At 38.2% G+C, this 15951-nt stretch overlaps 1 protein-coding gene and 1 long non-coding RNA gene across 2 annotated transcripts; both read left to right on the top strand.

Annotated features, from left to right (window-relative positions):
- Window positions 1-2685: 2685 nt before the first annotated feature.
- LOC108681839 lies at window positions 2686-3162 on the top strand. The gene is made up of 2 exons (XR_001931529.2): window positions 2686-2900; window positions 3077-3162. It is a non-coding gene; the product is annotated as an uncharacterized LOC108681839 (long non-coding RNA).
- Window positions 3163-5978: 2816 nt separating this feature from the next.
- LOC108681843 (protein preli-like) lies at window positions 5979-11628 on the top strand. The gene is made up of 5 exons (XM_018170917.2): window positions 5979-6118; window positions 6532-6739; window positions 7519-7638; window positions 7949-8082; window positions 9212-11628. Exons 1-5 carry the CDS (start codon window positions 6030-6032, stop codon window positions 9297-9299), a joined length of 639 nt encoding a protein of 212 aa, XP_018026406.1. The 5' UTR covers window positions 5979-6029; the 3' UTR covers window positions 9300-11628.
- Window positions 11629-15951: the final 4323 nt, after the last annotated feature.

The following is a 15951-nucleotide window of genomic DNA, read 5'->3' as shown; positions in this document are numbered from 1 at the left end:
GAAGCTACTGGGGACGAAAAGTTACGAGCTCATGACTTGATAATATCGTGGATAAATTTCTGCAACCTATCACGCGACAACATATTTTCTATTGTGTTGTCGACATGTGGGAGTGTGATCCTACGGACGGCATAGAGTATATGAACGCTTTTAAGAAAAGAGTGCTGTGTAACAATAGTGGTGGTATCACAGTTGCAGATTAAACCGGTAGGGCTTCCGCCGAATTTTTGCTGCTTTTTCGAGGGTCTCGAACACACAGCTTGAATATCCACTCTGCTAAACCGGCCAACTGCTTTGCTAATTTTGACTAGAAACGTCAGGAATCTGGAATTGAATCTGGTTCTGTACTACTTCAATCCTAGCCGTCTGAACCATGGTTGAATTAATATAGACACCACTGCCAAGGTCTCCACAGAGCTAGTCAACCGTCGCACTCGTCAACGATCGTCCGCCAGGCTGCCTCAGGCAGCACCAACCACCGGGGCACTGCTGAACCAAGCCAAGTCCTAACAGCGAGGAGAGCGAAAACCATGCTCTCCTAGAGGCGCCAAGACACGAGGCAGTCATGGGAAGACTCGGGGAAGCAATCCCAAGAACTTCCCAAGATGACCCCTCTGTATTAATTCAACCATGCGTGGGTCAACCTTGTATTAATTCAACCATGGTCTGAACTGTTATCGCTGGGCCACCTTGTAGCGGTATTTGGACAAGATGCTGCTATCAACTGACGAGAAGCCGATTTTACATAAATCAGGCCAGTAGAATCGATAACATGCTAAACATTCCACATGGTGTTGTTTGATTACGTTACTTTGAATTCAACCGTTCTGCATTTAATTAAAAAAGTAGTAAAGCCTTGGATTTGTACTATTAAAAAACTGCCATATTAAACGCCGTTTTTACCTTTATTGCATTCGAGGTGTTGAATTTTCGCCGGATTTAATTGTGTTGAAAATTTTGATAGAGCTTCTCGAATAAGCTTATTGCGTCGTCTTCTTACGGCAAATTTTTCAAAGCCACCGAGAAGCCCGGCCAGTTGTAAGGCCAAATAATCTTCGAAAGAAACAGTCCTACGACATAACGTCATGCTGTACAGATGTGATGCATTTTCTTTAATCTTGCATGTACTAATTAAGCGTGATATTTACAGAAGTCAACCGAATTAATTTTACTTTTCATGTATTAGCTTCGGCCTGACTGGGAAGGTTCCCTGTCCATGAAGCTATGTAAATCTGTTCTGAGAATGATTTTGACATGAAAATTACTATAATTAAGGGGAAAATAACGTTACTATTTGAAGATGTTATGGAAATTTATGTTTTTTCTATCATTATATCCCCCAATCTGCTTGTATATAAACTCATGTGCAAATTTGATAAATGAAAACTAAAAAATATCAACTATGCTCGCAGGTGAGCATTTATGTTAATGAGTTTTTTTTAATTTCAGTTTGCTCTACCCCAGAGTTTACATACTTGTAGGTAAGTGCATTGAACACTAGCACAGAGCTTTCCTTCTTATCGAGAATCAACAAATAACATGAAGATGCTTGAAACGGAGCATTGGTGACCGGTCGGAATTACCTGTTCTAAACTCCTTCCAGATAGATTCGGAAAAGACGAAATTATGATTTGAGCACTAGAAATAGAATGAAAGGTGCATTTCCACGTTTGCGACAACCTCTGCGCCAGGAGAAAGTCTTCAGTCAAATTATTTATTTACAAACCTTTGAGCTTCATTGAATAAAATTTAGTTACATTTAAATTAAATCAAACAGTTTAAGCTTAATTAAACTTTGAATGAAATTAAGAAAAACTACATGTTATTATATGTAATATTGCAAAGAGTGGACTTGTGAAATTCAATTATTTGGGATATAGCATCGCGTAATATGACCGTTTCTTCTCGTATGTTTGCACGACAGAGACACGTAACAGGAACATTTGATCCTGAACTTGTTTTTATAATCGGCACATATCTATAATCTAATTATGTGCTGCGCCGTATCTTAACCAAGTAACCAAGTAGTAGGTTCTGAAATCACCTAGGAAAATCAGATCTGGGGTGCCCCAGGGGGCAATCCTCTCACCCCTATTATTTAACGTCATGATGAGAGATCTCCCAGCGGTGCAGGGGGTGCGCACAGCGGATTATGCCGACGATGTGGCCTTTTTTTACCAGATTCTTTGAGTGGACTAAGCTGTGGGGCCTAACTGTAAATCACTTAAAGACAAAATGCATGCTGTTTACGAGCAAGAGAGCCACAGCTATTCCATTGTATATCAACGGTTCTGCTCTTGAATATGTGAATCAGCACCGTTATCTTGGCGTAATATTTGATGCCCCCCAGCTTCGGTGGTTACCTCAGATTGAATCCTGTCTCTTATACACATCTAGATGTGTATAAGAGACGGCCCCTATCCTGGCCTCATCCAGAACTTGATAGTAGATGCTCTAGCTGCATTTTTATCAGCTACTAGCACTCTTCATTTATTATAAGTAATGTTATATCTTAGCTAGTGGTAGAAATAACTAACTATAATTAAAATTTGTGGCAAACTAACACCTACATATATTCAATACATTTAATTTCTGCTGGCATTGAACTAAATGCCTATTTGAGAGGAACAGGAGCATTCTGCAGTCATCTCGGGATTAGTTCTTATTTAAACTTTTAGGTATATGCATTATAGTTATTTATAGGTTGTGACTGCTATTGTAAAGATTGCTGCTGTTCACCTTAAATTCATTTAAACCCTTGATCCTTCAGAGACGAGCCCACAGGAGTTTTGTTTTGTTTTTGTAAAGTATAAACTCTCACTTTGCTAGACCAACTTGGTCAAAAGAAGCTCCAGGCTGTGCTGCCCAGGCTGGACCTTCAGTCGAGTCCACAATCTCATGTGAGGCACTGTGCAGGGCATGTTAGCAGTTAGTAGTCATTAACCTGGGATGAAATATGTATATATCGCTCAAATAAATCTCTTGAAATATTTATCATTGATATTACAGTCGAACAGCTCCAGTCTTTTAACATGGCTGCTCTCTGCAATGTCTCATCTCTGCCTTTTTCCCACAGTTGCGCAAATCCTGAGCACTATTCTGTCGGGGGGCTGCCTTGGACGAGTCTCCAGAGCTCCCTCAGCTCCAAAAGAAGAAGAAGAATCTAATTAGCGAAAAATAAGAATTAATCTCATCGATTTCTGTAGTCGTTAGGACAACAGGCGGCCAGTGCATACCGATTCATTTTTGTTCACAGATCATATAGCCGTACCTTGAAGTGACTAATTCCTCGTAAGCCCCTTTACTTTATAGGCTAACCGCTCTTATTTTTCTACCTAGGTATATTGTTATTTTACCGGCGACGGCATTCATGACCAAAAACTGCCAGGCACAATGCACTGCGGTGACTGCACATCTCAGTCAGCTGGCTGCCAGCCTGTCAGCGTCGTACCTGTGCTCTAAGGCTCTATCATGCGTTTTACTACTATAATACATTTAAATTAGCTGAACCTACATAAGCTACGTTTTCTGTTCTGAAACTTTTGGGAGAGTTATATTCAATTAGAGGTTTTATTATTGATTTGTTAATACCTAAACCTTTTTAAAAATAATATTCATGGCTGATAGCCTGAATGCCTGATGAGAGTTGAAAGAGAATGATGATGACTGACATGAAGTGAACTTGAAGGCCAAAGCAGGACTTGCTGCATTGGGTGCATCCTGCATGCTGCAGAAGTTGTGACTTGTGAACAAACTGGAAAATTTGTCTAAGCCAGTTAAACTGTTAAAGCCACCTGTGAATCAGACATGATCATATGAACAGTTGAACACTTGTCAACTTGGCAAATTTGCCTGTTTCTAATTCTATGGTAGCATGGCCCTTCAATAAATTCTGCATTAAAAAATTAGAAAGAGGAGACTTTTAACCTCAATTTTTTTAAATTTCCCTCTAAATTATTGTTTTCACTCACAATTTGAGGAAAATCCTGTCTGAAATTCCAGATTTGAGTCATGATCCCTTCTGGAAATTTGAGCAGAGCCAGAAGCCCAGAACGGGCAGAACTCAGAAGTAGAAGCCACTCTGGCCCACTCAATGCACTCATCATGATTCATGAATGAGACAAGAATGCCTGGCTTGTGCCTTGCTGCCCTTGCAGTCTATTTAACCTGTTTAGTAGCCTCTGCCAGTCTGCCTAATTTCTTTCATAGTAAAATAAATATACATTTTTTTGCTTAGAAATTCTGCTCTAGATTTATAATAGAAAACTCCTGCCCCCAAGCCCTGACCTAGGGTAAACGCACCATATTCCAACATTGTGGGTAATTGCAAGTTGCGACACTTCTCAACTTATTCCTTTATATTAAGCTCTGTCTTACTTCCACGCATGCGTAGATGGTTAAAATAGTGACGACTGTGACTGTGTGACATCATCCTATTGCGCGCCAGGCGGCCAGATTCCCGCAAATTTGCAAAACACTAGGTCTGGCAGGAAAATGTTAAGATCCTCAGAGCAAAAGTCCAAGTCAACTAGTGAGAATATTGAAACACGTGTCAAAGTTGATAGTTGACCTTGCTCTACCAAATAGTGATAAACTGTTTGTGTAGAAAGAATATTATGGTTTGAGACTTTTAAATACTACAAAGGTACAAAGATACTCTCCCTATGCATATGCCATTGTCCCTAATTTATAAATATAGTTGTGCACAATGTGCATCTGTGTACGTCGGGATGACGTCTCACGATCTTTATTCTAGGGTCACAGAGCATAGGGGCAGGAGTTGTAGAACTGGTAACTTACTGTCACGCCCACCTCATTCGGCTGTGCGGGCTCACGCCGAGCAGTGCCATGTTCCAGTTTCTGACAGTGACTTCAAAGTTTTAGCTTCCAGTTCCGGTGTTTCTGATTTGCGCATTTTAGAATCATTGTATATTTTTAAACAGAGGCCTAGTTTGAATTTAGCTTTTAGCTCTCACCCGCTTGAAATTGTAAATAGGTAGGTTTTACAGCTTAGGTTTTTTTGTTGTAATCTTGACTGTCTTAATTCCTGATTTATCTGTGTTCTAGAATTTTTGAACTGACAATGGAGCTGGACTCCGAAACATTTTCTTTAAAGATACTATGAAATTTTATAGAGTTTTCTTTGCTTTTAAGTTTTTAGTGAATTTGCAATTCAAGCAAACCAGTGACATTATTGCTTAATATCTATTTCTACTTATCTACCTCCTGTTTTTATACTCCCTACATTGTTTGTTGGTGCTCATATGCATTCTACTTGGTATTATTTCAGTTCAATTTGCAGCTAAATGTTTCTTAATGCCTTTTCTATTTATTATGTCATTCTTTACTGTCATATGCTAATTATGAGAATTCAGTAGTTATTATAACCATCATTTTGTTTCATTTTTCTCTTCATACTTAGTCCTCATACTTCAGTTTGTATCATAACCAAGTTAATTAAAGCATACAACAAGTTTGTCTCAGGACTATTCATTTACACGCCAACAACATATTAGCTTCCTCAACTGGATGCCGCTATGATACACAGTTCTACGACTATGACTGGCTTGCTGACCCCCAAAAACCATTTTATTTGCATTACACAACATCCTGAACAAACCAAGTACTTATTTATCAACCAGAATTCTAGCTGAGGTGGCCACGAGCTGAGCTTCCTGAAAAAACTTGTCCTGCATGGGACTTGAACCCCCAGATTGCTGGGTGCAATAGACCGTCTCTCACCACTTCACAGCAGCTCCATACTAGCCTCATGGGCCAATATTTTTGTCTTCATTATTATCTGTCTATATGCATTAATACCATATCCAAAGTAAGGCCATTAAACTCATTGAATTCTTGATGATATTTTCTGGCTGAGTTGAATTCAAATATAATCATACTGTACATGTAAATAAATATTCATCTAGTGAGATTCACAATTAAATATTTTTTTTAATTTTCTATTTTAATTTTGAATATTTTTCAGTGATTACAAATGTGCAGAGATTAGGCTGCAGGTAATTACAAACATGCGGTATTGTGAAGATTCCAGTTTATTCCACTACAAATGGGAACAAGTGGCCCAGGCACTGTGGCTTAGATATCCCAATCCATCCAGGTATGATTGTTTCTTATTATTTTCACCTTTTATATTTCATTTCAATTCAACTTCTTTGAAGTTGAGAAGTTTAAAGCCACAAATTTGATTGACTTAACTTTTTTCTTGGACCATTGTTTAAAGTAGTGCACATTGTTCAGGCCCATCAATCACAGCCAAATATCTTAAAGGATTTCAAATGAATTACTACTGATGCATCAATTTGATCAATTCATGATATTTCTGATTAGCCATTCATGATATTAAGATTGCTAATTATTTTTCCATGATTTGAACAAATAGTAAAATATTTACATTTTTATTTGTTGTTTTATATTACTGAATTATAATATTAAGAATATAATTATAATCCTTTATTAGAATTTCTCTGAAGCTTACTATTTACCTAGCTTAATATTTTCCTTTTATTTCAGTGGCCATGTTCTCTCTGAAGATACAATAGCTAGAAGAGTTGAGAATGGCAAGCTGCATTCCACACGTGTGATAGTGAAGACCAACCGGATGCCCAAGTGGGCAGAGCGTATTGTCACTGCTAGGAAAGTTGCTGTTGTTGAGCGCAGCACAATTGATCCTGCCAGCTGTACCATAGAGACTGTAACCACCAATGTTGGCCTCACAAAGGTATATATTGAACTGCCACTGTGGGTTTTTGGTTTTCCATTGCTTTGATTTTGTAGGTGGCATTCCACTGAAAGGTTGTTCCTAATATTTTTTCCTACTTATTGTTAATTTAGGGTCAAAGAGCATCAAGGTATCCTTATTTCTTCTACAATAAAATTATAATAATTTTTTATTTAAAAATGGTCAAATGAGCACCTACTAGCGTGCTTTCAATATTTCCAATAACATATTTCATTGTTTAGTAAAGTTAAAAAGGTTGATTTTTGATAATGCTGCAAAGTGAAAATATTTATTTTACATCTGATTTAACAGTGACTATCTAGTTTAATGTTTTGCATTATATCAAGCATTATTGGCTCTTTACAGTACAGAATGCATAAGGAGCATATCATGTGCAGCAATATGTAGTAATAAAATCCAATTTCTTCATTGGTTCTCAGCCAAAAGACCTTATTGTTATTGTATCAGTTTCCTGACCGTGAGAGAAGATTTGTTTTTAAATTGCTCTTTCAATTGAATGAAAATACAGAAATGCAACAATGATTGGAATATCTTAATGATTTTCTGTTGGAAAATCCTCTCAAAAGGAAGTTTTTTCACCTCTAAAACTTTTTTTTGTTCTTGTCTAGATGATATATATATTGAAATTAATTTTTTATGCTATTTTTAGAAATGCAAATTATTTGAAATTTTTTCCATAAGCACATTCACAGTCAAAGAATTATTTTGCGTAAGTTAACATCGCAGAAAATTGGGTTAACTTACTTCAATGTTTCTAGTTCATGACTTGCGTGGAGCATGTGACGTACAGACCATGTGACAAGGAGCCTGGAGCCACAGTCACTCATCGCAAAGTCTGGATCAACTCAAAAATATTTGGTTTGGGCTACGCAATTCAGGCAAGAGTTTTTAGTGCTATAAAGTTAAAAAAAATACCTGTCTTGGTAGTTGCTTTTGAGATGTTGATTGGTTATTTTGATTTTTGAATATTAGTAACCAATTTGGATGGAAGTTTGCAAAAATGTATTGATTTTTGTCTTGAACTGGTAAAATTATTCATTCCTCATTTTATTTGGCTGTGCCCACAATAAAAAGAAGAGAAAAATTAATTTTTTTTTGTCTTTGCAGTGCACATTGCTAAATTTTTCTCTTTATTAATTTTTTTTCTTTCCCAGGTTATCTGATGTTGACCTGGCTCTTTTATTACAGAAATTCGGGGTCGAGCGCTACAAGAAGAATATAAACTTAACTGACCAAGGCTTGACATATGTACTAGCCAAACTTTTTCCTAATCCTGCCAATCATGACTTGACTTCTTCTGTGGCTCAGGATACTAAAACCAGGTGAGTTGGATTCATATAATTATGTTTTAAGAAGATATTGGGATATTTGGTTAGTGTGCATTAGGTTGATTGTGACAGTGTTCAAAGAAAACTATGATTTAAACGATTTCCACTTCCCCTAAAACCATCTCAATGTACTTTTTTCAACTTTTTGCTTGATGAGTAATAATTTTATTTATATAAAAATCTGACTGAACATAAGGATCGATAGGAACGAAAACAATCCACGAGGGACATCAATTAAACATGTGATTAGTTCCAAGAAGTGAACTTTATCAATAATAAAGTGAAATTTCTAAGCTTTACCATAGATCAATATGCAGCAAATCCTATAGTTCATGATGTGGGTTTGCAGAGACCTCTTGGCAGAAAACCCGCACATGCTTGCAGAATTAATTAAAATGAGTCTCCCAACAACAATGTAATTGGTTATCATTCAAATCTGGGCATCAAATATTACTCAGGATGTTAACTTGAATGAAAATGTGTAGTGTTCCTTTACCAGTCGGGTTTTTGCTGCTGCAATATGTATATAACACTGCAACGCGCTAACTCTGATCACTTGATTGCACATTAATGCAACCAGAACTTACCTATGTTACAAATCAAACAAAATCCAGAAAAGGTTGGATTTTGTTTTCTATATTTTATAGGTCCCTTAAAAACAAAGCTGGTTTGCATTCATAGGTTGATTAAAAAAAAAACAAATAAAATTAAATTATTTAAAATATGGTTGTGTGCATTTTAAAGTGCAACCGAATCTTGAACTGGGTTCTGCCGCAAGAACGATGGTATTTTGGACCTGGTAAGCTAGAACGGCGTGTATTTATTAAGCAAATTAAGTTCTGAACGTTATTATTCTGGAATAGCATGGGGAAGCGCTTCACGAATAGACATGAAACTTCAAAGGAGTTTGCTTGGACAACTGGGAAGTGAAGTCGGATAATTGAGATACTAGTGTTCTTTATAAAGTAGAACAAAAATAAAAAGTTTTGTCTCATCATTGCTACTGAATTTCAGGCTAACCTTTGTTTATGTAGTTAGTTTTCCATCTACAGAGTCCATGAACTGATTACTTGTAATCTAATTTTTATTTAGGCATAAGAATGATTATATGCATTACTCTCAGACTGATGGAGACCGCTCACCGCGCCAAGCTGCTACTGGACAAAGAGAAGACTCGTATGGCGACAGCGTGTGGAGAGCCGAACGCATAACAGCGGCATAATGGCCGTACAAATCCCTGATGATGTTAGGCTTGTTATGGCTGTTAGGGTATAATTCTGGCTGCTCAAAACCACCGGTGCTATTGGCTTGCGTGTACTTACGTACACACACATAGCTGCATGTAACGTTACTGCACGGTACATATGCGTGTTCCGTGATGGTACGGTACAAAGATTTTATGAAGATATCGCGATCGTTGGAATATTGTGTACTTTATTATGGGTCAAACCATTTCTCATTCAACACAATGAACTGACTTTCATTATGGGTCAATTTTAAGTGAGAATTTGAACAATAAAATGATTTTCATCTCTGAACATAGTATGTGTGTTCTGATAATGTATGATTAGTATTGCATATTTGAAGCACGCTAAGGGAAAGTTTATACATTTATTGAGGGAAGTATTGGTCTAAAAATGTAGAAGCTGGCTGCTGTCTATCAGTTGACTATTGTGCATTCCCAGTTATATTTCATTATTAAAATACTTGGAGTTTTTTGGAGGACTCTTATTCCTTTATTTTGTTGACGTTTAATTTTTAACACTGTATCCCTCGTTCATTTATACTATTATTCCTATCTGTTTTTTGTAAACACAAGTCACGCGCGCTTACAGTTCCATTTTAGTTGGAAACAATTACCGTAGCACTCATAAATTGTTGACCTTATTGTTATTTTTATCATCTTCGTTTTTGGCATCGTTTTAAACCATAAGGTTTCGGTTCATGTTTATGTTAAACTCATCCTCCTACCCTCACATCAGTGGATGGCCCTGAAAGTTTTTTCTTTAAACGCTACACTCGCTCAGTTGACAAATAATTATACTGTATGGACGTATGGCTGACTCTATTGTTTTATTTCAAATGAAGCCATTCACCCGTCCAAGAAGAACCCCAAACCTTTTCCTTCCGGACCCTCTAAACTTTCGAGATGTTGGATAATGATTGTGTTGGTTACCTTGTATACGTAAAACATTGCATTTACTGGTGTGCGATTCTGTGGGTTTAGATGTTTATATTTGACTCACATTATTTATAACATTTCATTTACTGGTGTGCGATTCCGTGGGTTCAGATGTTTATATTTGACTCACATTATTTCTACTTTTGTGGACCATTCAGACTTTATTTCTTTGCTTTTGTAAAGTTTGATTCTTTTCATATCAAACATTTCCGTAAAACTTATTCCTTCCCCATTTTTATGAAGGATTTTTGTTATTATGTAAAAAATGTTTCGTCCATTCTATCGTCCAAACATATTTTCTCCTGTTTGGGAATCAATCGAATGTTGTGCATTCACACCACTAATCCTTGCATATCACAGATAAGCAGCTCACTCTTACTGCCAAACGGAGTATAGGTTTGTTATCCAATGAATTAAGTGGAGAGTTGAAAATCTGCAACCGAGACGCAATTGCAAGGTGACTAGTTTATACCGAGTGTGCCCTTAGTTATTCGAAGACAATAATTATAATGCATCAAATCCTGAACTTGTAGTACGTTTCTCAACGACAGTTCTTGATAGACAGGAAAAATGTGTGGTGATTTTGGGACGATATAGACAGGAAAAACTAATCATATTTGGGCCCCCACTTTCAAATTTTGGTGATATATTATACTGCTGGATATTCGAATTTTGAGCTCCAATTTGTTGTCTCTTCTATTATTGATTTTTATTTGTTCAAGGACTGTATTTGTATTATTCTCAAGCGATTTCTTGTGTATCTTGCTTACCGTGGGAAATTTGCTAATGCGTAGATTTGCTGCACGTGGGAGGATAATGCTCATCAGCTTTCGAGTGTTGAAAAATTGTATATGTACAATTACACGGCATACAGCTTTTTTCTAGGCTTGTATCTTTAACGCTCGTTTTTTATAGAAATTTAGATATTGATCTGGTTATTTCACTCTTGTTCAAGTTCTAAACGCCATTTTGATTTTCGCGGTATTCATCATCTTGTTTTTGTCTTGATGATACATGTGTCATTCAAACACGGGAGTAATTGCAATTTATGCTTTCAATTTTATACAATTACAGGTGCTCATGAGTGGCTATTTACTCTCAGTCGCTCGTTGTGAAATTTCTCAACCATTATTATGAAAAAATTATACTAAATCTTGCAGATCAGAAATCGTTATACTTGAATATTCTGTATCTTTCGACTCCTAGAATTAATAATTTGACCTTAGAATTTATACTTCACTTACCTGCCTTTAAGATCATGTTAAAATGACCCGAGCTTTGTCAACCCTAGTCTCGAAGCAGATTACATAGTAAGTAACTTTCTTCATTGAATACATTGTTAATATTGTTGTATTGTTTCTATGCTATATTTATTTTCATGAGACCCAGGTTGGAAAGCGCTGCCAAGAGTCGTCGTCGTTGGCGTCAAGTTTTGGTGCCTGTTAAAGTCATTACTGGCTAGTGTAAATGAAGATTGTATCGCTAGAGTACCGCCTCTAATTCGGTGATCGTGAACGCCACGCGGTAGCCAACTGGCGAAGTTTTCTTCATTCAGAGTTGATGTAAACTATTGCATATATCACAAAATTAATGGATATTAAGATATGGATGTATATTAATAATCGATTGCCTTTTGAAGAACTTCGCAGGTCATAATGAGAGTGCATGCACGGTAAAGAGAAATTGGGGTAAGAAAAGTATCTACTGATTTAATGCTGTATTTCCTGGAAGGGCCGTCATATTTCGGATAGATTGGGCTGATGTTTTGGAACACTAAAGTGTGTGCACATAAGCCCAAGTAGTCGCTCTCTTTTAGCCCTCTATCGCCGTATGTCGATTTCCGGGAGCATAACTTTTAACTTAAATTATACACGACCTATTGACTGTAGTAACCTCAGGACTTTTGTACGCAAGAGAACATTTTAAAGTTGTCGTACGTGGCGGCAGCCAACAGTGCAAGTCATTTCACTAGAACTGAACGTATCCTTTTTGGGAAGTAGGCTTGTGACAATATTGCTCCTGGTACTCATGTCAGGTGGTATAGAGGGTAATGCGGACAAAAATTATGATTGGATTTTTTTCCCACGAAATTGAATTATAGTGAACACTTCCGATGGACATAATAATGGAACCTTTTTTCTCGGTGTGATTATACCGTTGTTGAACTACGAAGTCTAACTAACACTCCTGCGCGCACGGAGAGATCAGGCGGCGGACGGGGGAGAGCGACCAGAAGAAGGGGGAGGCAAGTTTAGCCAAAAAGGACGGTACTTCCACGGGGCTGTTCCTCAGTAAGGTGACGCTGTGGGCAGGGAAAAGAATTACAGGCAAAAAGATGCGTTTTCAAGTGGACAAGACCTTAAATGTGAAGTATGCCAGGGCACTGCAGTAGCCCGAACGACGCTAGCGCTGAATGGTGGGGTGAGGAAGGCAGATTCCGATGAGAGGGTGGATGGTGGATGTTAGAACAATGTGAACTGTAGAACGTGTTCGCTGTTGTCGAGTAACTTCGAATGGTCTATGGATGCAGCCGCGGTGCGGGCTGGCGGACGACTGCTTGCGTTAAGGGGAGCGTCTACCCTAAAAATTATCTCGGCTATTTACAGTCGGATCACTCTGAAACTTGGTACACATATGTAAAATGGAAAAAAACTCGCATTTTGTTGGTGTGAATTTTTCGAAAAAAAATGAAAGAAAACGTGAAATTCTTAGAAAACGGCTATAAAAGGGGGTACTGTAGAAATGGATCTAGTCCTAGGATTTCCAAGCTACAACATCGAGACACATATCATTCGATGCGTGAAGTCTTCATCTACAAAATGTTCATCCCCTTTTTTTTGAAATTCCAATTTTTGTGGAAGTGGGGGGAATTTTTCCAAAATGTTCGGAAATTTTTCGATTTCCCCCCCGCCACCCCCCTCTTTTTGCAGAATAAAATTCAAACTATAATGAAAGTAGAAAAACCGGGATGAACATTTTGTAGATAGTTTATTTGCAAATTGAATGATATATGTCTCATTGTTGTAGCTTCAAAACTCTAGGAGGAGATAGGTTTTCCGTGACAATAAGTGTGAATGTTGAGGAGAGCGCGACAAAGTCCCGCGCGCACAACAATATGCGCTCAATGTAGCATAGATACCAAACTAAACGTTTCTGGAGCTTGATTCCACTCAAGGATGATGGGAGCGACTACATGCACATCTCTCCGTACAACGCCCGGAGGCACACTGAGTCAGACCTCATAAAAACACTGTATTTGTAGTGCTGGGGCAGCGAATTATCTCCTATCTATTACTGAAAGAACTCCCCCACCCGCCCCCCTTTCATGAAATGTCGTGAAATCATTAATCAACGTACAGATATGGCAGTGGTACCGTTGGATAGGGCAGAATGTCAGCTTTAAATGAGTATAAAAACCGAAAAAGTGAAAATTTTCAATTTTAGGGTAGACGCTCCCCTTAAAGCCTATTGCGAACTGATGCACGAGCGGGAGAAGAGCGGCACTTCTGTGACGGTTGTGTGTCGGGGCAGTGAGCGTGTGGAGCTATTGACGTAACCTGATTGCAGAAAGCGGTGGCTGTCTTGCGTTGAAAGGGGAGAACGATTTGGTAGAACAATATTAGTTGGTTCACTCTCTACCGCCTGATATAAGTAGCCAGAGTAATAATCTCACAAACCCACTTCCCAAAAAAGATACGTTATTTGTGAGCGCAAAATGACTTCCATTGATGGCTACCGCCACGTTTCCGATTGCGTTCAAACGTCCTCAGGTTGCTACAAGCAGTAGTTTACGTAGAATTTAATTACAAAGTTATGTTACCGGAGAGTGACAGACGGCGGCAGAGGAATAATGAGCGGGCTGTAGTGGAGTGATCGGAGGAGGTATTGCATCAGTGCTTGAACGGTAATTTGCCTGCAGATAGAGTCGTTCGAGCATAGGCCACGGTAGTGTGGCTCGAGTCAAAGAATATCGCTTGTGTGTTCGCAACGAAGTGTCGAACATCGCTTGTGAGACCAGGCGTTGCACCGAAAACGCAGAAGCCCTGTCATGGCACCGGCAGGAGGGTAGCCACATGGTTTAAATATATAAGGTTGACCCACGAGAAGTTCCGTCTTTCAGTTCAGCTTTCTTGTTACGTCACTGAGATCGAGAAACGTAAACAAAACCGTCATTCCCATGACGGATTGGTTGACTGGTTTGAACGCATTTCGGTGATTGGTTATTGCCCGTGACGTCACTTGCCCGTCAATAACTAATCGTCCCCGATTGGTTATTGCCCGTGACGTGTTCGTCATCAATGACGTCACAGGCGAACAACAAACTACATCCGCGAAAATGAGCTTCTTATGAGTCCAACCGGGCATGGTTGAATTAATACAAGTTCAAAAAAGGCGCAACCCAAGAAACAGGCAGCCGTTCATCCCAGAAAACTCTCTTTGTTTGTACGAGCGATTCAAAAACACCCAGACAAAAAAACTTATTAATTTTTGTGATTGAAGATTCATTAAATTATATATGATATACTTTTTGTATAAGTCACTCAACCCTCCAAGGCTTCCTTAGTGTATTGAAGATTCATAATATATACTAAATTATATATGATATACTTTTTGTATAGGTCACTCATCCCTCCAAAGCTTCCTTTGTGGTCAAAAGTTAAGGCCATCCGTTTATTTTAAACGTTGTGCCTTTGTATTACATGAATTCTCGAAGCAGCTGCAGAGGCCATGCACTCTCCACACGCTCGTTGTAGGTTACTCATCGTCCCTCCAAACGTGGTAGCTCCAATACCTAGTCCCTCCCAGGTTACAAAATGTGAGGTTCAATCATTACTGGAGGACTTGACACCTCTCCCTGAGTTTATCACAAATAATCTGGGGTTTGGCGACCAAGAGCTTAATATCTTTTGAATCCCACATTATCGGGGAGCATAGAGCTCTCCTAGGAGTGCATGAACCGAAAAACCATATAGATGGGGAGGTAACCGAGTTAGATAAATTCCTTTTAGGTTTGATTATAGGTATGTATAAGTATATTTTTCCATTTATAGAGCTCTTTTCTTTAGTTGGATTTAATAAAATTCTTAATAATCCTTTCAGAGCGATAGCGCCATTTCAATAAATAATTGCTCTTTTAAGTTGTTTTATTAATGACGCTATTTCGTTTTCCTCATCAGGCTCTGGGATATATTGATGGATACCTTTCTTTTACAGAAAACCTATTATATATTTAGATCCTCGTTTTCTGAGTTTGTTTTTTCCAGCCTCGATCTGACTAGAAATTCTTTCAGGTTTTTATTTCTTTTGAAAGAAATGATCGGTGGTGAAGGGAAGATAGGTCTGAGTTCGGGGTCATTATTTATAAAATTCCAGTGTTTATTTAAAGCTTTTCTCAGTTCATGGTTTGAAGTGCCAGGGTTGTATTTGGTTTTAAGGAAAAGTGCGCGTTCCAAGGGTTTATTTTCATCGTTGTTCCTCTTTAGAACTTCTCTGAGTTGCTTCAAGAACAGTTCTTTACTGTATCCCCGTTGCATTAAGTGTTTGTAAAAGGTTAGCACAGTTTTTATGAAGTCTGATGCGTTATTGCAGTTCCTCTTATGTCTTAGAATTTCGCCTTTTACAAAACCTCCCAAACAAAATTTCGGGTGGGCACTGGTTGCATGTATGTACTGGAATGTTTC

Source organism: Hyalella azteca, unplaced genomic scaffold (assembly GCF_000764305.2).
Source record: "Hyalella azteca isolate HAZT.00-mixed unplaced genomic scaffold, Hazt_2.0.2 contig17651, whole genome shotgun sequence".
NCBI classification, from domain to species: Eukaryota; Metazoa; Arthropoda; class Malacostraca; order Amphipoda; family Hyalellidae; genus Hyalella; species Hyalella azteca.
The sequence above is the reverse complement of the archived record's forward strand: the minus strand, read 5'-3'. Positions and strand labels throughout refer to the sequence as shown.

Coding starts and splice junctions, on each gene's coding strand:
- LOC108681843 (XM_018170917.2), top strand. CDS start 6,030: ATGCGGTATTGTGAAGATTCCAGTTTATTCCACTACAAATGGGAACAA. Junction 6,119..6,531: donor AGATATCCCAATCCATCCAG/GTATGATTGTTT, acceptor CTTTTATTTCAG/TGGCCATGTTCTCTCTGAAG. Junction 8,083..9,211: donor GCTCAGGATACTAAAACCAG/GTGAGTTGGATT, acceptor CATTACTCTCAG/ACTGATGGAGACCGCTCACC.